General features: G+C 35.8%; 1 protein-coding gene across 2 annotated transcripts in view; it reads left to right on the top strand.

The window, feature by feature from the left end:
- Positions 1–200: 200 nt before the first annotated feature.
- The window catches only part of Skap2 (src kinase associated phosphoprotein 2), a 175,668-nt gene continuing 150,852 nt past the window's right edge, over positions 201–25,016 (top strand). For both annotated transcript variants that reach the window (XM_042684991.1, XM_042684992.1), the window contains exons 1-4: positions 201–407; positions 10,230–10,335; positions 10,936–10,961; positions 21,313–21,420. In XM_042684991.1, the coding sequence (XP_042540925.1) occupies positions 341–407; positions 10,230–10,335; positions 10,936–10,961; positions 21,313–21,420 (307 nt within the window). In that variant the 5' untranslated portion in view covers positions 201–340. The remainder of the gene's footprint in view (positions 408–10,229; positions 10,336–10,935; positions 10,962–21,312; positions 21,421–25,016) is intronic.

Genomic DNA, 25,016 nt, shown 5'->3' with positions numbered 1-25,016 from the left:
GTGACACGGCCACGCCTGCTCCCTTCCCAGCACACCACGCCTCCCGCGGCCCCCACCGAAAGTGGGCGTGGCCCTCCTGGAGGCTCTTTTCTTCCCTGAGGCAGAAATCCCCAGGAGGTACAGGCGCAGCCCCACCCCTCAGGCGCCCGCGCCCTCGCCCCGCCCACGGCCACGCCCCGTTCTTCCGGGCGGGGCTGGGCCCAGTGTCCAGCTGCGTGCTGGCTGGAGATCCCGAGACTTCCTTGTTGTGAGTCCCGGCCTGGCAGTGTCCGAGTCTGAGGCACCGCCACCCCTGCACCTGGTCGGTCACCCTTGCCCCGCACGCCCTTCGCTCTCTATCATGCCCAACCCCAGCAGCACCTCCTCTCCCTGCCCCCTCCCTGAGGAAATTAGGAACCTGTTGGCAGGTAAAGCGCGGGAAGGGGGCGGGGAGCGCTGCGGGGGTAGGGGGCCCGGGTGGGGGGTGACGGCCAGCCCACGGGGACCAGGCATTCGGAGACCGTCCCCTCCCTTCCTCCCCTCCGCCCCAGCCAGTCTTCTGAGTGGTGGGGGCAGGACTGGGAGGAGGGAAGCTGGGGAAAGCCGGGAGCCTCTGGTGAAGTCTGGTGCCTGCCGGGATGGCGGCAGAGCCCGGCGTACGGTTTCACACTTCGGGGTTTAGTGCACTTCTGGGCGCATCGCGTGTGGAGGGAGGGGACTGGAGGACGGAGAATGTTAGGAATGCCAGTGTGGGAACTGGGAGGACAGCAGGAGCTGAAGTACTTCTTGGGTGGCTTGGCCAGTGGAGATGCTGGGCCGCAGGTGTCCGGGGGTGCGAGGTGGAAGGGTATGTCATTTGTAAAACTCCCAGTCTCCTCCAACATTCAGGTCACTCGTCTTCAGCCTCAATAGTTATTAAAGAAAAAAAAAAGGAAGGATGTGTTAAAAGTCCTACTTCCTGTGCCACTTGATGAAAAAGCACTTATCTTTGCACTCTCATCTTCCCCTTTGCAATTTTACATTTCCACTTACAGGAACTCCTTTCAGACTTAGATATGGCTCTTCATGACTATTATGAATCCACCACTTTTCACTTATATATAGTAGATATGGATGGAGATATATGTTTTCTCCAAGAACCCAGGAAAACTGTAGTTCTGCACAAGGCAAAAAACAAAAAACAAAAACTCCAAAACATTTTATCTTGTCCATCCTGAAAATTTTACCGTCATTGACTTTGTCTTGTGTGTCAGAAATCTGGAAATGGTAGTATTTTATTATAATTGTCTCAAATATTTTCTTTTCTCTATGGGTCATAAGTGGATTAAAAGAATTTCTCATAGATGCCTGTGCTTTAGGTTGCTTCTTTGAACTCTTAAGAAGCAATGTCCTCTAGAAGGAGACATTTAAAATAATAAATTGCTGTATAGCAATATGAGGACATGTTCTACTGTTTTGAGTGCTTAACATCATATTCCTGAAAAAATAAAACTAAGTGTATTAACACAGACTTAGCTTTGTTTGAATATGATGCAGTTTGCTGAATGCATTGTAGTGGGATCACTCAAGAAATTAGTGGGTACCACTAAATACCGAAAACTTTAGAGTCTGATTAAGGCATTTATTCCATTCTATTAGAGTTTTACACTAGTACTAATTCTAACTACAGTTAACATTTTTTGTTACAGTGCCCAGATTGCTTGTTTAGAAAATTATTTTTAATAACCAGATCAAAGAAGTATTTATCTTTGTCACAGAAATAATAATCACTGTTTTCAAGTTATTCAAGGTCTGTATTTTTGGATTTAAGAAAAGACAAGAGGCATGGCTCCAGTGGTAGATCACCTGCTTAGCAAACTCAAGGGCCTGAGTTCAAACACTCATACCTCCAAAGGAGGTGAGTTCAGACCTTTGTGGATGCTCCCATAGTAGGCAGTTTGCTATTTGGACATAATCATTCATCCCCAAATACTGTGATATATGAATTATGTGACTCTTCAATCTTTCATCTTATAGACTTATATATCTTAATGGTGTGATTTAACCATTCAAAATTACGTATTTACCTGCAAGTGCCAAATTTCTATAATTTCTGCCATCTCTTTTAAATCAAATAATATACGAGCATAATATCTGGTTATGTTTCTTTTTTATAAGCCACTGGCATTTTTAATATTTTGTATCTTTAAAGTAAATCACATATTAATGAAGAAGGCCTGGAGGCGTGGCCCAGCAGTAGACCACATTCCAGTGTCTCCAGACTTTGAATTTAAACCTAGTACCACTAAAAATAAATAACCCCCTCCCCCCTAAAATAAAACAGAAAAACCTATGAAGAATTTAAAACAAATATTAAAATATTTAAAGTTTTGGAGATTATGCATTTGAATTGTACTTTATTTTTGGAAGATATTTTGAGGAGGTATGAATATATATAGATATAGATACGTATTTAAAGAACACAATTAAGCCAGTGTTTTTTAGGGTTTTAAACTTTGTAATGTAAAAAAAAGTTAACATTTCAACAGATCAAAGTAAATGGAAGGCTTATGATGCAACACATCTTGTGAAGAACTACCCAGATTCTCAGCTAGACATACTAATTGATCAAGGAAAAGATGATCAGTTTCTTTCAGATGGACAGCTGCTTCCTGATAACTTCATAGCTGCTTGTGCAGAAAAGAAAGTCCCTGTTGTCTTTAGATTACAAGAGGGTTATGATCATAGCTATTACTTCATTGCAACTTTTATTACTGACCACATCAGACATCATGCAAAGTACCTGAACGCATGAAAAACTTCACACAGGAGACTCTCTCCAGGATTAAAGTTGTAACAAACAGAACTGCTAAGAACAAAAAGATTTCAAAATATTGGATTTCATAATTGTCAAGGAGCCTCTTTCTCCAGTTGAGTCACCTTTTGAATAAATACATAAAACTGCAAAAAAAGTTAACATTTCATGTTTAACTATAATTACAATTTTCTTTTTAAATAGAGAAAGCTTCAAGAATAGATGCTCTGAGCAGTTATTGCATCCCAAAATATTGTTGGGGTACATGATAATTTTAAGTGATAGCATGGGGTAAGATTTAGAATTCTAAAATTGTAGAGGAAGTTTCTGTACTGATTTAAATTATAGAGATATTGTTGGCTTATTAGCACATTCTTTTGAAACTAAGCAGATATTGGTATGTGATTATAAATACTTGAGTGCTCTTAGAATCCATGATATGATCCTGGTTAGATAAGAAACTAATCCTTTCAGTAGTTTTAAATTCTTTGCTTTCAAAAAGTATATTAAAGTAAAAAGTAGCTCCAAAATAATATTATTCCAACATAATTCCAAAATAATATTATTCTAAAATAATATCCCCTTTGAGTTCCTGTGCCTATTATACAAATTGTCATATGCCTTGTATGTTAAATATTTGACATTTAGCTGCTTGATAAGGATTAATTGCTTATATATTTTTCTAGTCATATTCTTTTTCTTATCAGTTCTTTTCCATATTTTTAATGATTGATTTTCTTTCTAATTATGATAGTTTTAGCTCCTCTTTCAATATTTGTCCCTCTTTTAAAAACATTGTATAGAAATGCAATAAAAAAAAAGAAATGCAACAAAAAAGAATTAGAGATTATTATTCTTAATGATACTCTTGAAAAAAGTAATGATACAGTGTAGCAGTTATATTTTCTGTAGAATCAATATGTTAGATCTTGAAGGCCTTTTTTAAAAAAATAAAAATGTGCCAGGTGCTGGTTGCTCACGCCTGTAATCCAACCTACTCAGGAGGCTGAGATCTGAGGATCACGGTTCAAGCCAGCTCAGGCAAGAAAGTCTGTGAGATTCTTATTTCCAATAAACCACCAGAAAACCAGAAGTGGCGCTGTGGCTCAAGCGGTAGCATGCTCTACCTTGAGCTGAAGAGCGCAGGGATAGCACCCAATCCCAGAGTTCAAGCCCCATGACTGACAAAAAAAAAAAAAGTTGAATTATTCTTTTGGCTATGTAAGTGGAAGACAGCTTATAAATTTTGTTGTTGAAAACAAAGGTTACCTCCACTGTTAACCTTTTATTTTCACTGCCCCTCTCCCCACATAGTGGAAGGACAGGTTTAGTCTGTGTCATTTAGTCTGTATCAATCAAAGGAAAACCCCAAATCTTGTCCATTGAATCTTCTCTTACATCCCAATATTTTGACTAGAACTGATAGCAAGAATAATCTTGATTTTGTTGAGTTTTTCACTGTGGCAGGCAGAAAGTGAGCTCCTTCCTATTGCCCTCCCACCCATTAGTATAATCACCTTTAACTTCTGGTCTGTTCATGGTTTATAATCAAGTATTTTAGTTCATTCTCGTTTATCACAACAAATGTAAGAGGATGCTATCTTTTTAAAAATTATTATTAAATTAGGAAGTGAAACCGTTGTTACAGGAAGAAAATAATTGTAAAAACCAATACCAAACCAAAGAAACAACTAACTGGCTACAGGAGTTCTGCAAAGTGACCTGGAGATTTGTTCCTGTTGCAGTTTTGGTGAAACATTGTGCATTTTCCCCTACTGGGGATTTCCAGAAATTATCTTGCATTGTAATTAATAGAGGCACTAGATAAAATAATTCTATTGAAAGAGAGGCAGGATTTCCTCCCCTCCCCCCAATGCCTAGTATAGTATGGTTTGATTTCTACTTTCCCAAAATCTTATTTGTAATTTGGTCAACATTTTGGTTTTATTTTTATTTATTATTTATGGCATAGTAGTGTACCATAACTTCCTTGGGGGTATTGGCTGAGTATATAAAGGGAAGAGTGCCACCTACTGAGTCACCAATACTCACCTACTTCTTAGCACCTGGATTTTCTATCAGAACAAGAACAAGCCTGCTCCATTTGTCAGCAGTAACAAATGAGCCTAAAGTTACTCTAAGTACATTTAATCTCAAAATGAAATCAATCAGTAGCATCTCTACGATACTTTCTTGTAGAAATAAAAATACAAATTATCAAAGAAAGGGACAAGAAGTTTATTGAAGCTTTTGTTTTTGCTTTTGAGTCTGGGTCTGGGTTAAGTAGTGTGAATGGATTAAAATATATGTTAGAAAATCATTTGCCTATTTATCTTAAGAACATAATGTCCTGCATTTTCTTGGGAGGGAATATTTTGGGATGACTTCATTCAAAATATTTTCATTTCGGATTAGTAAATTAGGCCTTTGATGTTATGCCTAATCATTGTGTCTTGACTATTTGCCTAATCCAAATAATCGTTAGTTTCCTTTAAAAAGAGAAATCTAAATATGCTAAAAATTCGAAGTGGATTCATCTCTACTGATATTAGCACTGAAGTATGGCTAGGAACAACAGCATAGGAAAAGCCTCTGGTGATTGGAAGCATAGTTCAGTTGTTTCTCATAAATTTAAGATTAAGTGTCATATATGGGTGATAAAAGTGGCGTAGGCTGGGTTTTATATACTCATTATTCACTTAGTTTGTCTTTTTCAATTAAAGCCAAGTCTATCTTTTTCATTCCACTGAGTTTACATTTCTTTTTCAATCACATTCTGAACACATTATAATAGATGCTGCCTAACAGTGAATATAGTGTAAATCTCAGATTAATCTGTTACTCACTGTGGCTTCTTTGTAAATGCACAGTAAAAAGATTTTGATTATCATAAAGTGCTATTTATCAAGAGTCATCTTTTAGTGGTTGAAAGATGGTCAGCCCTATCTTTCAACAGCCCAGCTTTTTTTTTCTTTCTTTCTTATTGTGCATCCCTGGTTGGCCTTCATCCTCAAGATCCTTCTGCTTCCGAGATCAATCCTGAATTTAGCAAGGATTATAGGTTGCTCAACCGTGGCCTACAATTGTTCAACCTTCTGTAAATCCTGTAGCTTGAAAAACTAATTTTGAAATTATTGTAGAATGATTGGATTGTAAAGCTCAGACATATTATCCATTGCACATGACTCTTTTTCCACTTTGAAAAGTCCACATTTTATCCATAACCTATACATGTGCTAGATGATCAAGGGAGAGACATTGACTGGAGCAATAAAAAACTTTTCAATTAGCCATTTTCTAACTTTGGGTATTTGGCTCCAATTGATCTGCATGTGCCCAGGTGGTTGATGTTTACATTTTCATCTGTAGCTGCTGGGTCAGGTCATTCCTTTCCTGCTTTAACAGAAGAAAAGTATCTTTTGTTTTGATTGCAGGTTAGGCTTGAATCCTTAACACGTTAAATCTGATGACAGCATGTCTCAGTGAATACTGAGTGAATTCTAGCCCAGTTCTTAAAGTAGAGAGAGATGTGGAATTCAGTAGTAAAGGCATTTGGAGTGTCATGTGATTTTTTTTTTTTTTAAACACTCATCTGGAGCTGAGCAAATACTTGTGGATTCTGCCCTAGTTCTTGCTCCCTCTTCTATACAATTCAGGCCATCACAGAGGCTGTGTATCTGCATGCCTGTGCAGGGAGGTATTAGATAGTAGGGAGAAAAGGAGGGTTGTTACCCTGTGTCAGTTTACCACTTCCAGCCTGAAATCCATTCAAAGATCTGTGGGGATGAGGACAGGTGGTTAGACCCCTCAGTTGTCTTCACAAAATGGAAACTTGTGCTAAATATGCAACTTAAGCAATCTGTAGTTTATTTTGCCAACATTTTTAAAAATCACTATGTGATGTATATAGAAGTTGGTAGAAAGGAGAGAGTGTGTGTGTGTTGGAGGGGGTGTAACCTAATCACTTGGGACACTGCAGGAAGATTAAGTGACAATTTTTCTAGGGGATGTGTATGTATTAAAAAAGTTGGAGCACCATTTAAGAAGTCACATGTTAAGTGTCTGCCTTAAGAAGGGTGAAGATGGCCATTGAGAAGTTTCTAACTCTCACTGTTTAAGGATTGCTGAGCCAGAACCTGTCGTCTTTTGTTTTCAGACCTTGACATTTATCTAAAGAGCAGTTGTAAATCTGATCTTTTCAGCTGCCTTCCCCACCCCATCTTTACAGCTGTGCTTGGAGATAAGGTTTACTCTTGACAACATTAAGGTATAACAGGAGCAAAAACCACCGCTGTGTTTACTTCTGCCAGAAAACCTTTTTCCTAATGATATCTTGTGGGGGAGGGGTGGAAGGTGAAAGACTGCCCAACGTTGGGAGTACTTCTGGAGTTACATGCAGGCAATCATAACTGCAACTGCGGATGTGGGGTACTTGGGCTTGCTGTCTAATTTGGGCACCCCCTTTCTGGTACCTTCTCAGTGCCCCAAGGGTAGAGCCTCCTGAAGGCATTTCCCTTCAGCAGAACCCCAGGATGTGACTTGTAACCCTCCTCTCTCCCAGAAAGAGGAATTCTAGCTCCAGGCCACGGGGCAAGTAAGCCTGGCAGGCTGACCCTTGCTTGTAATCAGACTACGGCAGTTTCTCCGAATCCCTGGCTGTCAGGAGTCAGTGAAATCTGCATATTAACCCAAGGGGGACACGACCTTTAAAGAAAGGTAAAAGCGATCCAATAGGCTTGGTAGTTTACTGCGCGCTGCTTTACCGTTTGCAGGGCTATTTAGAGCACAATAAAAAGCTTCAAATCTCTTTTCCAACCAGCCAGAGGAGCGCTTGATTTACCCAAGACTTTTATTGCTCGCTTTTGAAATATTACCCTGGCTTTGAGGTACAAAGCCGCAGATCCAGCTCCATTTGTCTGGTGAGGGCGCTGCCCCAAACTCAGCTCTCCCCATTACAGCTCTGTGGATGGGAACCCTGGGGTTTAAGTGGCCAAGGGTCGTGCTTCTCTAGTTTCTCAGTGGGCAGCTCTGAGCATCCTCTGGAGAGCCCAGGTCACGTCCTCTTTCTCCGGCAGCAGCTCTCTCTGAGCCCTGGGGAGAGAGCTCCGAAGTGGGTGCGGTGCCGGCCAGGGAGAAGCATCTTGTGAATCCGAGGAACCTCCAGTGCCTGCTGGGAGAGGCTGGGTTCCTTCCAGTCCCTTCAGAAAATAAACCAAAAGAGGCTGTAGATGTTAAGAAATAACTTAGATGTCAAAATCTTAACCTTCCAAGCCTGTGGCCAACCAATAAACTAAGATCATTGTAGGGACCGCTTCCTGTTAACAGAATTCTTACTCATCGCAAAAACAAAACAAAACAACCCCCACTCCACCCTAGCTAAGCAGCTCCTACTCAAAAAAGTCAGAGTTTAATTAATCCCATTAATTGACTTAAGCCCTTTTCTGGGAAAAGCTTGGGAATAAGTATATTAAAACTACTACTCTAAAAGCATAGATCTTTTTCCTTACTCCGTCTCCGAAGTGAGTCTCTGTTCCTTAAGAAATACTGAAATCCTTTCTGCAGCCCCAAATTTCCTCGTAAGCAGAGGCTTGGGTGAGTATTTACAGAACATTTTGGTGAGATTTTAGGAAATACTACGTAGAGCATTGCAGGCTCTTCTCCCCCCACTCCCGTGGGGTTTTTCTTTTTAATAGAAATAAAATGACCGGTTAAAGAAGTAGCTCGTGGGCTGTAATTCCGCTTGTTACGGCTTCTGGAGATAGGAAATAGATTCTGTTTGTTTAAACTTGGATTATAGTGGAAACGTAAAATAGGAAGACGAATTAAAGATGAACATTGAGTGAAAATAACATTAAGCAGACCACTCACAAGTCGTGTCAGTGACTCTTGTATGCATGCAGGATGGCTGGAAGAAACCGAAGGGGTAGAAGTCCTTCCCTTCTCCGTTTTTAAAAAAATAAAGAACAGAAGAATACCTACAGCTCCCAGAGAAACCAGACTGACTTTTCTATTTCAGCTTCTGTGTGAACGTTCAAAATGACTTGCTCCCTGCGTACAAGCTTCTTCATGTTTCATGATTTTTAACTCATTGAGAAATGTGGGTTTAATTTGATTGATTTTGGATTTATGTCTTTTCCTATTCAAAATATAGGTAACTCAAGGAAAGAGAAGCCAGGATATTTTGCTTTCATCTTATTTTAATACTTTTAACATCTTAGTTGTTAATGGACTTTAAACCAGAGGCTATTAAAATATTTGAAGATTTAATTTTAAGACTTTCCTTTTCACAGTGACTTAGCGAACAATTATCTCTACACATTAATTCTGAATGTATGACAGTTTAACCAACTTTGCTCCTGGGCTCACAATACTTGTGTAATCAAGTATTTAAAATAAATTACAAACATTCAATCCTACATATTATATGCTAACTAATTATAAATACCATAGACAATTATGCTACTTTTTATTACATGTAATATTATATTTTAATCAGAGTAAGTTGAGAGACAAAATAAATAAGAAGGTGAAATATGTACCTTTTTCAATATGAAATATGGATGGTTTGTAGCCATTCCTACTTAAACATATTTCAGTGGGGGTCCTCCTCATTAGATATTTTCAAGTGAGTACTGAAATCCTGAAAACGAAATTAATGTTGCCTAATATTTTACACACAGTAAGAATGGAGCAATTATAAAAGTCAAACCAGCAAGGAGAGAGAAACACAGAAAAATTTAGGAGTTTACTAAAATGTTGCAAAGGAGACTATGGGGAGATATTTGAAGCCATAGAAATCTCATTTCGTAGATACTTTTTAAATAGTAGAAGAATGTTTTTCTGCTTTTTTATTTAAAAGATTCTCCAGGTGACTAATTGTAAGACAGAGCTTATAACTAGTTATCTTTCTGATTTGAGGGTGGCCACAGCAGGTGGGGCAGATCATAGGAGCCAGGTGTGAAAAAGGTTTATTATTTTCACTTAAAGCATAAAACATTCCATATACCTGGTAGTGGGAAAACAGACCTTTGCCTATTTTGAGAAAATAATTGTGAATGACTTGTTCATATAGGAACTTAGAGAATACCATAAAATGAAAATTACAGTAACATGGATAAAAGCTTTCTGCTTGCTTTTATATAAGAGAAATTATTTTATGGGGCACCATAGTTTATTAATAAAACTTGCGTGCTTCTTCCTGGCTTAATGATGCCAAACATCCAAATAGCTTTTGCTGTGCTCAGCGTTAAGTAGAGCATACAAATTTTATTAGCTAAGTGGTGAACTGATTTGTCAGGCTTAGTATTTGAAGCATACTTCAATTTTGGATTGATAAATAACTATAACAAATTGTATAGATATTAACATTTATGTGTAGAAACAATCATTGTCCTATTTGTCTTCACAAAAGTGATTCTTATAATTTGTATCCCTTTCCTTATATTTCATGGTTTAGATGTTGAAACATTTGTAGTAGACATCCTGAAAGGGGAAAATTTATCCAAGAAAGGAAAGGAAAGGAGAGAATCTCTTATTAAGAAGATAAAAGAAGTAAAGTCCACGTAAGTCACTTGCAATCTACTACTAATTTCTTGGAAGCAACTTTGCAATTAATGTTTTAATAAAGAATTGATTATCATGGAGCTAATTTTTTGTTATTTTTATTATTGGTGCTAAGTATTTTTAAAGGATAAAATATGTATTCCACTATAACAGCTTTAAAACAAACATGGTAATCATAATACTTCTGGTGAAGGTTCTTGATCATGCATTGTTAAGCATTCTAATAAAATCCAGTTGTTAATTTGAATATATGAGAGTGCATTTGGTTTAAATGATAAGACATAGGTAGACTGACGATTTTAATATAAATGTGAGAATACCCTCAGACACAAGAAAAAGAAAATCCTCTTAATTGTTACTTCATTAAATGAATAAATATAAAACTTCATGGATATGGAAGATATACCCTCATTTTTACTACTTAGATCTTTAAAAATAATTTTATTATAACTTCACAAGCCTTTAGAATTGTCACTAAGGGCAGGAAACACTTTGTTCTCTACATATATGTTTATATTTGGACTATGGCAACTAATGAATCATTTTTATTTTTTACCTCATTTTAAGAAAAAAATGTTTTTTTTTTTTTTATTTTGCAGGTATCTTCAGGAATATCAAGACAAAGGTAAATTTCAAACTTAACTTCTTTTTCCTCTTTGGAGATTTTCAGTAGCATAATCTGACACATTCTGAAATGTTATAGAGTAAACATTTAAATTTCCATATTGTATATTTAGACTTTCAAGATGAGTGTGCTAGCTCCCCCTGCTGAGAAAAAAAAATAAAGAGCATATCCAAAATCTACTCAGTTTGTGTTGCAGAAATCTTAGTCTTTTAACATTCTTAGGTTTTGTGTTTCTTATAGGACATTGTAGCAGAAATTTGTTAGGACAGGTATATATGTGCAGTTACACATGGCTCAATTTGGTGAATCAGAGGTTAGCTACCACCTAATGCTCTTTAACACTGTTCACATTGCTTTATAGAGTGATAGGATGGGAAGGCCTGTGGCTGGATATTCAACCTGTCATGTTTTTGATAGATGCTATAAAAACAGTACCAAACTTTGCTTACGCATGTGAATCTTTTTCAGATCTTTGCAATTTCTCTCTCTTCTTTCCTTTCTCTCTCACTGTATCTTTGTGTCTCTGTCTCCTCTGTGTCTCATATCTTTCTACCTCTTTTGGCACTATTAGGTGTGAATTCAATGCTTTGTACTTGCTAGGCAGGTACTCTACTGCCTGAGCCATGTCCCTAAATATTTGCTATTTATGTATGTATGTATGTATGTATGTATGCATGCATGCATGCATGCTGCTCCTGGGGCTTGGACTCAGGGACTGGATGCTGTCTTTGAGCTTTTTTTGCTCAAGGCTAGCTCTCCACCACTTGAGCCACAGCTCTACTTCTGGCTTTTCTTGGTTAATTAAAGGTAAGAGTCTCCTGGACATTTCTACCTAGGCTTGATTCGAACTGGGATCCTTCAATCTCAGCCTCCTGTGTAGCGAGGATTACAGGCATGAGCTACTGGCACCCAGCTTGCTCTGGTTATTTTTGAGATAAGAGTATCACTTTTCCTGTCCTGAACCATTCTTCTATGTATGTTTCCTATCATAGCTGGGATGACAGGTGGTACTACCACACCCAGCTTTTTCTGTTGTGATGAGGATTACTGAACTCTTTTGCCCAGGCTGTCTTACAACTGTGATCCTCCCAATCTCAGCTTCCCATTTAGCTGGGATGACAGGCAAACTACCATGCCCTGCTATTGGTTGAGATGGGGGTTGAACTTTCTGTGTAGGCTGGCTTAGAACTGGGGTCTTCCTGATCTTAGCTTCCTATGCCTAGTTTCTTGTGGCTCTTTTGATATAAATAAATGTGTGGCTTAGACAATTTTAGAAGTAGGAAATCAGTTTCATGTTTTTGAAATATATGATGGTTCCGGTGAACTGATTATCTTTCTTTAGATTTGAGAGACAGTTGCTTTGGGTATGAAAACAAGACCAGGAAAAGTAGGAGTAGTTCCTCCTATTGCATGTCTCAGGTTTAGGGAAACTGGGTATGTCTTTTATTTGCCACGCCGGTAATGGTCATGGCTTATAGCTTGTGCATGCTGGTATGCGGGTTATAATATGACGCCATCCAACCTAGAGAGCTAGATTCTGATCTGACTGGGATTAGCAGGTCCTACAGTGTAATTCATATTTGAGCCAACTGACAAGTGAGAGGGTAATGACAGTTCCAATAAAGCAAATACTTACCCAGACAAACTGAAATCAGTTAAAAAGGAGTCATGGCTCCTTTTCACATTAAATTGTTGAGATCACTGTGATTAAGAGGATGAGGGTTATTTTTTCCATATTAAGATTTAATATTGTTAGCGCTAAGAGCAGGAGAGTGCCTCTTCCCTCTGAGTACTCACTGTTTTGTGCTCTACAGTGACACTTAAAGCATGGGCTAATCCTGTTGCATTTTGCTTTGTTAATGTATAAATGAACATATGCAATTTAATTATGGCTTGTATGGAGTGTACTATTTATGAATATTATATATTAGATTCTGCCTTTTCTTAAAAGACGTATTAAAACAATGATCATTCAACTCTCATTGAGGCTTAATTATTGGTACATTAAGTATTTTCAGGCTAGGAAGGCATGATAATATGAAGTCATTGTGTAATTGCATATGACTCAGTGTAGGAGCTTTTCCTTTGGGATTCTGTTTTAGAACTTGTTCAGGTGTGTGGATATTAAAATTACATAACTGAGATACATTCTTTGTCTCTAAAGAGAATGATTGTTTAAATGGTATTTGATAGAAGTTGAAAAATGAGCCTAGAATAAGAGTTCAAATAATGTGGAATTTAGAGATTCCCCATCATCATTTTTCTCTGAAGAAGTCATTTGCAGTTCAATACTACTGTATTGAGTTAAGTAATCACCAAGAGTGCCTGATCAAAAAGTAAGCTGATGGGTAAATGAGATATATACCTGGGAGACAATATGAGAAGCTGAATAATTGTATGCCATTGTACCTTCAAAGTACATTTAGCTTTGTTCTAAAAAGACTGGTTATAGCTTTTTAGAAGTAGTAAAGAATATAGACTTGATAGTTGCCCAATAAATACTTGGGATACATTTCTTTTTCAGAACAAAGATTTATTTTCAGATCTCTATATTGAATAAATTAAACCTATGTTTGGATAGTACATCCCCCCTACATTTTCCTGTAGGGGCTTTGGATTGTTATTAGGGAGCCCTTGGAAGAATTTCATGTTTTTCTCCATCTGTCTCTGTCTCTCAATCTCTCTCTCTTGTCAATATAGGATTACAGCAAAGCGAAAAGAGATGTTTTCTCCGTTTTTCAAATTTATTTATTTTTAACCTTTTTTTTGCCTGTGTTTGTTTTATATATTTTCAAAGTGACAGATATATGCCAGTCTAAAACTATTGTTGGGAGAAAAAAGGACCACATAGACAACTTTTTAAAATTTAAATTATTATTATTTTTTTTTTCCCCATCATGGGGCCTGGCGCTGTCCCTCAGCTTTTCACTCAAAGCTAGCACTCTACCACTTCAGCCACAGCGCCACTTCCGGCTTTTTCTGCTTATGTGGTACTAAGGAATCTAATCTAGAACCTCATGCATGCAAGGCAAGCGCTCTGCCACTGAGCCACCTTCCCAGCCTCTTTAGCCTCTTTATTTTTTGTCAGTCATGGATCTTGAACTCTGGGCCTGGGCACTATCCTTGAGCTTTTTAGCTCAAGGCAAGCACTCTCCCACTTGAGCTACTGCGCCACTTCCAGTTTTCTGGCAGTTTATTGGAGATAAGAGTCTCATGGACCTGCCTGGGCTGTCTTTGAACCGTCATCCTCAGATCTCAGCCTCCTGAGTAACTAGGATTACAAATGTGAGCACTGGTGTCTGGTGACAATTCTTAAATAAGATAAATGAATTGAGATTTACTAAATTCTAATGAATCAGTCATTAATCTAATGTATACAGATGTCTGTAATCTCACCTATATTCCTCCTAATTCCTTCTCATTAAATAAATCCTGAGATTTAGTAGTAGAGAACTTGAGGTATTTCAGTTCTAATAATTAGTTGAATTGATGTTTTTGTGGAAACACTAAGATCTTACAAGATTTTAGTTTTATTTCCTTTTTTTGTGTGTGAGTAGTTCATGATGGCAGGAACTTGTTTTATTACTATGGCACCATCATATTTAAGATTGTCCACTAAGCTAATTTTCTACTTTTTATTTATATTCATTTGTAAATGAGAATGCTGTTTTAAAACTTCACTTTTAATTTCTTTTTCCCTCTGAGTAGCACTGGAGTTTCAATTTAGGTCCTCCTGCTGCTCTATAGCTAGAGCCATGCCCTAGACTTTTTTCTTTAATTATTAATTTTTTTGTATAGGGTCACTTGCTTTTTCTAGGGACTGGCCTTGGGCCAGGATCGTCTCAATCTCCATCTTGGAAGCAATGAGATTGCAGGTGTGAATCACCATGTTTGGACTTCATTTAAAAAAATTTACTGAGGCTCCCTATCTCTCCTCAGATCTCATCTCTCCTCAGATCGCTTATTTATCATTGAAGAGGTCTGACAAGTTGGAATTGTAGAGTAATAATGAGTTGTCTTTTGAAATTCCCTAATTTTACTTGAATTTAGGGAAGTTATGAATCTAGTCAAGGTAATATATTGTGTTTCCTTTGAAATATTGCCTCTTTTATCTACAGTAGAAATTTCCACTTACATCCTTCAATGATTGTGCAAGAGAGAACAACTTTCTAACCCTCATTGCAACACAGCCAAATACTATATAATGTCCTCCTGAAATAGGCTCCATGCACTAGAATTTACTGTGCAATTATTTTTAAGTTGTTCTGTCACATGACAAGGTATAAATCTCTTACATGTAACTTGAGGTAATTTTTTTGCAATAAGCATACATTACTATTTAAAGATTTATTGAGCATTAACTGGAATTTTCTAATTCATGATATGTATATGATAAAAAGTTTTACTTATATTTTAGTTGTATATTGATCTATATTAGTCTTGTTTCATTTCAGTGGTGATTTAGGTGTGATTTCTGATAGAATAAGGTAGAAATAAGCTAATGTGAAAATACTCATGACATAACAGTAAATGTTTAGTAAATAGCATCTTCTCCCTAATTAAATTCATTTGTGAAGACTTAAGTTAGTCTTGGTTCAGAAATTCAGTTTTTAAAGAATTTTTAGGTAGTCATAAATTACTAAAAGAAAAGAATGCATAGTAAATGAGAATTATTTCAAGAGCATGGTTTTCCAAATTTGTAGAGTACTAGTATCTACTTTATTTTTACTTATTTATTTTAGATGGAGCCTCAGTATATAGCCCAGCCTGGCCTCATTTTCTCTCTTTAGATCAAGCTGGCCGATTACAGATGTTCACTATCACACCAACTTATAGTTCTTTTTTTTTTTTTTTTTTTTTTTTGAGTCCGGTCGTGGGGCCTGAACTCTGGGCCTGGGCGCTGTCCCTCAGCTCTTCAGCTCAAGGCTAGCGCTCTACCACTTGAGCCACAGCGCCACTTCCGGCTTTTTTCTTTTGCTTATGTGGTGCTGAGGAATCGAACCCAGGGCCTCAGGCATGCAAGGCAAGCGCTCTACCACTGAGCCACCTTCCCAGCCCTTCCATGAGACTCTTATCTCCAATAAACCATTAAGAAAACTGGAAGTCATGCTGTGGCTTAAGTGGTAGAGCACTAGCCTTGAGCTGAAGAACTGAGGGACAGTGCCCAGGCCCAGAGTTCAAGCCCCACAACCAACAACAACAAAAAAGAATAAAAGAGATAATAAATTTATAAGAAATATTATTTAAGTTTTATGAATGGACTAAACAACTTAAAAAAAATGGTACTTTAAGCATGAAGAAATACATTTCAGTTTGTTCTAGAGGACTCGTAAGCATAGTTTAGTCTTAAGCATAGAAGTTTAGTGAATGCTCCATTTCCTTTCCTTTACTCACCCTACCATAGTGTTTCCCCCTTCACCCACTGGAAATTTAGCCTTGAAATTAAATCTGAGTGAATGAAACTCACAAAATTTTACTTCCACTATCCATTTTCACCTCTACCCTGTACTAGTGTGTTAAGCATGTTCATGATTCTGGAGCCTGCAGTGATCATTTTCAGTGAAATACTTAAGAAATGGTGTCCTTTTTAAAAGCCTTAGTTTGGTGTAAGAAGGTATCTCTGCTATTGGATGCTATAAATTAGCCTCCTATTATAAAAAACTTATTAGGACACTTACTTTTCAGTGACCCATATTCCTCAAAGTTTTAAGAATTAAATTTCCCTTAAGAAATTACAAATCAGGGGCTGGGAAGGTGGCTCAGTGGTAGAGCGCTTGCCTTGCATGCCTGAGGCCCTGGGTTCGATTCTTCAGCACCACATAAGCAAAAAAAAAAAAAGAAAAGAAATTACAAATCAGATACTTAACTATATATATATGTGTGTGTGTGTGTTTATATCTCCAAATTTTGTTACTTGAGAAATGCAATTTCACAAGTCAACAGTAGAGAATTAAAAAGTTAATTTGTTTTTCTTTGGAGTAATTTCTTCCAAGTTTGTCTTTTATGCTCTGTATTTTATTTTTATTTTTATTATTTATTTATTTGTCGGTCATGGTGACTGAACTCTGGGTCTGGGCACTGTCCCTCAGCTCCTCAGCTAGCACTCTACCACTTGAGCCACAGCACCACTTCCAGCTTTTTCTGCTTACGTGATGCTGTGGAATCCAACCCAGGGCCTCATGCATGCAAGGCAAGCACTCTACCACTGAGCTACCTTCCCAGCTCTTTATTTTTATTTTTAAACAATAACTATACATATTTATGGGATACAGTATGATATTTTAATGTGTGTATAAATGTGTTCCAAGTTTCAGGTATAGTATTAATCCTTAACTGTATGTTTAAGACAGGATTGCCTGCCTGCTTTCTTTCCTGCCTTCCTTGTCTGTCTTTCTTGTCTGTTTGTCCTTCCTTCCTTCCTTCCTTCCTTCCTTCCTTCCTTCTCCCTCTCCCTTTCATTTTCCCACTCCCTCTCCATCTCTCTCCTGCCTCTCCCCCCCTCCTCCCTCCCTCTCCTTTCCTTTCTTTTGGTGCAGTTCTGAGGTTTGAACTCAGGGCCTAGGTGCTGTCCCTGAGCTTCTTTTGCTCAAAGCTAACTATGACTTTAGCCATAGCTCCACTGACAGATTGTATTTGACAAACTAAGCAGTGATTTGGGTAATCACCTCAGTGTTGGTGGGCATTGTGGCCATTCATTTTGCTATAGGGTTGCATGTGAACTCATTGAGGAAAATGTTAATTGGTAATAAGCCATATTAAAAAAAAGGCTAATAGTGATTTGAACCCAGCCATAATAAATTTAAAAGATAGGAGAGAAATATGCTACTATGGTGTGATTGAGTCTGGATTTTGCTGTGATATTTAAGTTGTAACTGGAATAGTAGGAAGGGAGGCCTTGGATCAGTGTCTTTTAGACTGTTACTTTGTATTGTTAATTAAACTTTTGAAAGTTGTGGGATAAATCAAATGCTTTTCTAGGGAAACAAGAAACAGTATTAATGAGCAACAACCCTATAATTACCCTTGTGAGTACATAACAGGGACACATTCATGTCTTTTCTTTGCGCAATAACTTTTACAAAGAAGTATTTTTAAACTGATCATTAATTTTATTACCCCAGAAATGAGATGCAAAATTTATGCTGTTGTCATTGGCACAGGCTCAAGGCACCACTGACATTATGTGTGATTGCAATAGAATGGCTGCCAACTAATGATTCTGTAGACATTTCATTTGAGTGTGCTTTTCTTTTCGATGTCTGATTAGTCTGTAATGCTTTCAATTATGTCTGTAAATTGTGTTGGATACGTTTACCTGATATTCATTGTTGATTTGATTTGGAATTCAGTTTTTTATTACATCAACACAAGTTGAACATTTTCCTTTTAATTTATAGAACTCTTTGCAGGTATAGCTACAAACAGTCCCCGGGGAGGAAAAATGCTTTGCACTACTCAACAGCGACCCCTGGGTTAACTAAAGCTCCCTAGAAGCAGCAGCATCAAGGAGGGGTGGGGGTGGGGGGCAAGGGAAGCTGGGGGTAGGGAGAGAAGGATGTATCATTCTTGGAAGGAACAGTAAGATGAAGATCACAGGGTTGGGGGAAGGAATGTGTTCTTTCAACTTAATGCATATGATAAAAAGAGAATAGCACTCTAAAAATACCATATACATTTAAAAAAAATTTTCCAAGTGAATTAATGGAAATCTAGGGGTGGGAGGAGCAAGGAGGAAAGTACTTAATACTTACAATATTTATAAAAGTAATACTTAACTTATTAAATATCATATAGATTGAACATTTTATACTAACTTCAATTTTAAATATTGGGAAACTGAAGCCAATTTTACTTTAATATATAATCTGAAAAATGCTACAAAAGTTCTGAAAATGACCAATGTATGAAATAAATATTCTTACAGAACATATTATTGACTTTATGGCTTTAATTCTTTTGCTGTATATAATATATATGTCAAATATAGATGAGCATGTGTGTATGTGTGTATATGCACATACATAAACACAAAATGTATTATGGATATTATCAGATAATAAACTACTTGTGATTTTCAAAACTTCAGAAATTTTAATTTATTATTTCTACATACAATGTAAGCCTGAACATTTAACATTTTTTTCAAAAAATTTTCCATATATTTTAAAGCTTAAAAAATAGTTGTAAAAATAGTTGTAACAACATACATAAAATGTTATGTGCTAAATTCTGGTAATGTATTTATATATTGTAATTTTTTTATTCAGCAAGATTTATTTTTAGAGTGTGATAGGAAATACTTCTTAGGAAATTTATAGCATCATAATTTTTCCTTCATTAAGAATAGAATAATATTCTACCACCTAAGAGTAACTGGGAATTTTGTGACCTTTGCAACTGCACATTCATAACATGTTCAAAATATTTCAGTAGCACATTCCTTCTTATCTTTGAAATCAGGGTGTTGTTTTCTTCATGAGAGAAATATTGTAAGGGATCATTGAATGTTCTGAAAAATACTTGGAACATTCCTAGAGAAAGATGAAGTCTGAAGAATCTGTTGTGTTTGTGTGTATTTCTTGGAGTTTTAATTCCAGTGAACCAGTAAATGATGATTTAGCCTAACTAGCCAGGAATCACAAAGAATACAACCCTTTAGTGGTCAGTATTCTCCCTTGACTTCATGAAAGATGTCACTATTTTTAACTTTTTTGTTATTGTTTTTGGATAATGATGATGATTGCTCATGAGCTAGCAAATTATAGGGAAATAAAATGAATGTGTAATTTTAAAATTATTTTGATAATGTTATCTTGGGAAAACTATAGTTCCTTTTACCAAAAAATATTGTGGGGCTGGGAAGGTGGCTCGGTGGTAGAGCGCTTGCCTTGCATGCATGAGGCCCTGGGTTCGATTCCTCAGCACCACATAAGCAAAAAGAAAAAAGCCGGAAGTGGCGCTGTGGCTCAAGTGGTAGAGCGCTAGCCTTGAGCTGAAGAGCTGAGGGACAGCGCCCAGGCCCAGAGTTCAGGCCCCACGACCGGACCCAAAAAAAAAACAAAAAAAAAAACAAAAAAAACCCAAAAAATATTGTGAAAAATGGAGTGATAGCAAATGGGAGTCAGAAAATATAGACATCCTTTTGGAATGCTAGAAGCTTTAAAGTGTATATGCCCAGGAACTATGAGGCAAAAGCAACACTCTTGGTACTGGGAATTTTCACCATGCCTTTTGAGTAATCCCTATTGGGGCTAGATTTTTCCTCAAGTTGATAACAGGTAACTTAATTGTTAGCAGATAATTGATACTGTATTAAACATACATTTTTCTTTGTTCTTGAATCAATGTGAAAAATAAGTGCTTGTGTATAACTGGTCTAGCAAATAGCTGATTTAGTATTTTTTATTGTTGTTTTTTTTTTTTTAAATCTCTGATCCAAGTTATTGTATGTGGGAAAATGTCAAAATGAAATTTTTTAAAAAATTATCAAAACAAAAGAAAAAGGTTATGAAAGAGGGATAAAGAGATTTTTTTTCTTTCCTAGAGCTACATGATAAAAGTCCAGTCTACAAGATCTTATCATAGGGATTAAATAAGCCAAAACAAACAGACAGCAAACAAATAAACCTGGGACTGGAAATCAAGTAGGGAACTGGCTAGAGCATTAAAAAAAAAAATCCAGTTATTGAAAACTATGAGTATTTGTAACTCATCTTGTTTGAATTTAAAAAGATTATATTAGTTTTAAAGGAATTTTCCCATAGATGATTATTATTCTAGCAAGTATAGTTAAAAAACAATTGATTCGGATGTAATCCAGTAGCTTTTAATGAAAATGAAAATGTGTTCATATGATTTCAAATATTGAATTTCTCATAATTCTAAAAATGTTTAAAAATTGAATTACTTAAATTATTTTCTTTTTTCATGCTTTCTATTTCTTGGCTTTTGTTTGCTTGATTTGTATATGTTTATTATTTTATCATGTTCCTATTTTTTGAATTTCTCATGGAGACAAATATGTTAGACTTTATTCTTTTCTGTCACAAGTAAGCAGTTTTCTACTGACCTTGAAAAACCATATATATTTACATTATGATGGATAAACTAAAGTAGGATCTGATTTTACCTGGTTCACAATCTTTTCTTTATTTTTGGGTGACAGTGACCAAATTTAATGGTAGAACTTACTGCTCCTGACAATCTGATCTTACTGAATTCACAATGTTTTCTGTATTCTGTACTGTTGTGTGACAGTGACTGAATTTAATGGTAGAACTTACTGCTTCTGACAAATTAACATTATTTCAAATGGACAAATCATAAAAGGCATTTCTCTGATTCTTTGTAGGTGACATAGAAGAAGGGGAAGAATATGAAGATCCTTTTACTGGGGCTCCAGACACTATTTCCTTAGCCTCAGAGCGGTATGATAAGGACGATGATGCCCCTTCTGATGGTATGTGATGTTTTCCCATATAATATATCTCTGAACCCTTTCATGCAAAGTAATGCTATAAGCCCAGAGAATGGTCTTACCAGAAGGCCCCAGACAGTCTTTCGTTAACTCACTTTTACCAGAACCTTTGAAGGAACAGAAGAGCTCTCTCTAGTGGTCCTAATTGAGGTTTCCCTAAGTATGTAGTAACTTCTTTTTATGTGAAATTTTCTTTGCTAGAATTTTTAAGAGCATGCTTACACCATGATATGAAAATTATTAATAAGTTTGTTGGTTAATCTAATATCAGATTCTTGCTTAATTTTATTGTGCTTCATAACTGCTTATTGTATTATTTATTTTATAAATAATGAAAAAGGTTTTTCATTTTATTTTTTTCTGAAAAATTTATACAAAATGAGTTCATAAAATATTAAATTAATTATTCCTACATTGTCTTCTCATATTGAGACATTTTTATCAAATGCTTCTTTTATACACATTTTCATTCTTTCGATTGTGATTTAAAAATGCTCTCTTATGTCAGAATAGAGTGTTTTGTATTAATCAAATTAGTAATAAAGTTGACTATGTTTATCTTAGTAATTTCTTAAAATTCCTGATTATTGCCAAAGTTAGGAAACTTGTTTTAATTATATAGATGCATTTTCTGTTACAGTCAGTTAAGTGCATTTGCACTATAGAAGCCTTATAAGGGTGATGTGAAGTTGTAAATTAAGAATATGTATCGATAAATTATCCATACATATTAATTTGAAGCACTCAAAGTTTCACTAAGACATAGAAGTGAGTAATGCCTTCTGCCACTATATGATGATCAAGCTGTGTAGTTCTATCTCTAAATACAATTGCTGAATGAAAATGTGCTTCCTGCAACAGAGCACTCCACACTTTATGTTACCCAGATTATTCCCTTTGGAAACATAAATTGCTTTTATGAGGTATAAAATTATGTCTATTGCAGAACAGGGATAAGTCAAGTACATGCATAAGTGATAAACATTCTAACCACTGATTCAGAACAAAATAATCTTTTCTTTTTATATCTAGAACTTTATACAATGTGTAGCAATAATAATCATATCCATTTTATATTGAATTTTACACTTAATTTTTATTTTTAAAGGAGGAATATTTTCACATGATTCCCTTGTATTTTTTACAAAGACTTCTATTTCTCTTCATGCACACTTATTATACCAAACAGAGTTATTTTTTCTCACCTCATGTTCAAAAGCACTTCTGCTAGAGAGTATTTTGTAATTGAAGAAATATTATTTTCAGGTAAAACAATGGATTATTCGAGTTGTACTATTTTTAGATACATTACAATTTTATGCTTTGTTTTTCTGTAAAATATTGGTAAATGTGAATCAGTGTGTATACTCATATAGAAACAGAGTATTTATACTCAAGAGAATTAACATACATACAGAAAGTATTCACAGAATAGATATACTGAGTTTCTCAAAATGGCCTAAATATTTTCATGTAAAGTTGGTATTATGTTCAGTATAAAATATTTCAACTTAAGTATCCATAGTATATGAGAGCCAGAAATCCTCTTAATTACTATAGTGCATTTATAGGATTATTGTGTTACTTTTTCTGAGTAAATAATGTTTTCTTAATCATATGTAATACATTTAAGTTGTGACAAAAATTGTTAAAAGATTGTATTATCAATATTAATTGACATATTTAAGTATAATCTTAATTAAATATCAGTGCTAAATATCATTGTATATTTATTAATGTTTAATCTTTAAGTAGATTAGAAATTTAACTTTTAGTATTATTCATTTTTGACACATAAAATGATTTTAAAATAGTTTTACATTTAATTATTAGTAGAGGTTAATTTTCAAACTACCACTTGGACTTTTAATTTCCACTCTAGAATATCATCTCATTGCAGATTTTTTCCCTGGAACTTTGACTTTTGTCTATGTTCTCTTTTGTTGAATAAGATTTCCTCTCTTATGTGACTTCAATCTAATGAAGTATTAATTATAAAAAAAGATAACACATTTAACAATGTATAACCAATTTAGCACAGGTCACTGAAAGGCCTTTTGTCAGATCAGATTGTTATTTTGTCCTTTTGACTTTTACCTTATGGTAGGCACTAACAAAGTATCTGAACTTTGATGGATTATAAACTCTAAGCATGATATGTATTTTTCATAATGCTAATGTAATTTTCAAGGTACTGGAAAGGTCAAACCTGCACATCTCTATGTGCATTCTAAGTCTGTCTTTCCTTTTAATATTTCTTTTTCTCTGTTTCTCTGGTTCAAAAGTTCACTCAGTTCCCAAATGGCCACCTAATTTTCCAGTTATTCCCTCAAGCCATATGTGTTTTGGTTTCTTTATGGTTTATTAGGTACTGTAGGAAAGTAGCATAAGTTATATCTTCTAATGAAATTCAAGCACACTTCAGTGATGCTTCGACTTGATTGCTGGTAGCAATTAAATCACAGCCAAAGAGAATAATGCATAATCTCACAAGGTCCAGACACCCTATAGAAATTGAATGGGGATGATAGCAGAAAGCAAAAACAAAATCTCCAAACTCTGCCAGACATGTTGTTTCCTGCCTGCTTTTTTTTTTTTTATTGGCCAACTGCCTGATTGATAGCAAAATCATAACTTGCTGCATGCTAACAGGCAGAGTTCACTTGTAGGTTATTGTGAGCTGATAAAGGGTTAGATGGAGTTTTGATTTTCGCATTGGACCTTGGTACACCAGATTAATGGAATTTCAATGAGAGACTAGAGTGGCCACAGCTTTGTCAGAGAAACAGATGGAGATTCTATAGTCATGTCTACTCATTAATACTCGTTGCCTGAAAGGTATGCTGCTTTTCTATACAAAAAGAGTTGATATAATTGATTTTTGAGTAGTATAGTGAAAAAAAAGCGTTTTATTGATGACTAGAAGTGTAACATGAATAATGACAGATTTTTTGTGTAGTTTGTAACATAAAATAATTATACTTTGTAATTTTTTCCCTCTCTCTTTGGAAACACTTATTTTTAGAGGAGAAGTGTATTTTTGAGACCAATAGAGAAAGAAAGAATGTCACATTAAATTGCCTTTTAGGAAAAAGAACCAGAATCTATATTGGATGTATAAATGATAGTATGGCTGTTGCCAGAGTTTTATTTTGATGAGATATTTTTTAAAAAAGCCTACTGATTAGAAGCTTTATTTTTATTCATTTTATGCTTTATTTTTTTCTGGAAAATTGAAAAAAGCAATTTTAGATAATTTCCAGACTATTATATATCACTGTTAGAAATTTTATGCTTACTGTGTGGCTGGAGATGTATTGGGATGTTAATATAATTGGTGTATCAGATTTGAGATAATGAGTTTTAAAACATCAAAGAAGAATATCCTATACTGAACATGTTACAGTGTTTGGGCACTAAGGTGGTAGATGTAGAGTAGCAATTTGAGATTGTATAATGACTTGAATCTCACCTTTTCTATTCTGAAATAATTTTTCATGTATTTTCATCATTTGTGAAAGAAAGCTTCTAAGCATACATATAGCATTGTAGAAAGTCCCTGAGGTAGGGTGAAAGGA

The sequence above is a fragment of the Dipodomys spectabilis genome, unplaced genomic scaffold, assembly GCF_019054845.1.
Source record: "Dipodomys spectabilis isolate Male_0828 unplaced genomic scaffold, ASM1905484v1 ptg000092l, whole genome shotgun sequence".
NCBI classification, from domain to species: Eukaryota; Metazoa; Chordata; class Mammalia; order Rodentia; family Heteromyidae; genus Dipodomys; species Dipodomys spectabilis.
Note: the sequence above shows the minus strand (reverse complement) of the source record. Positions and strands in the feature narration are given on the sequence as shown.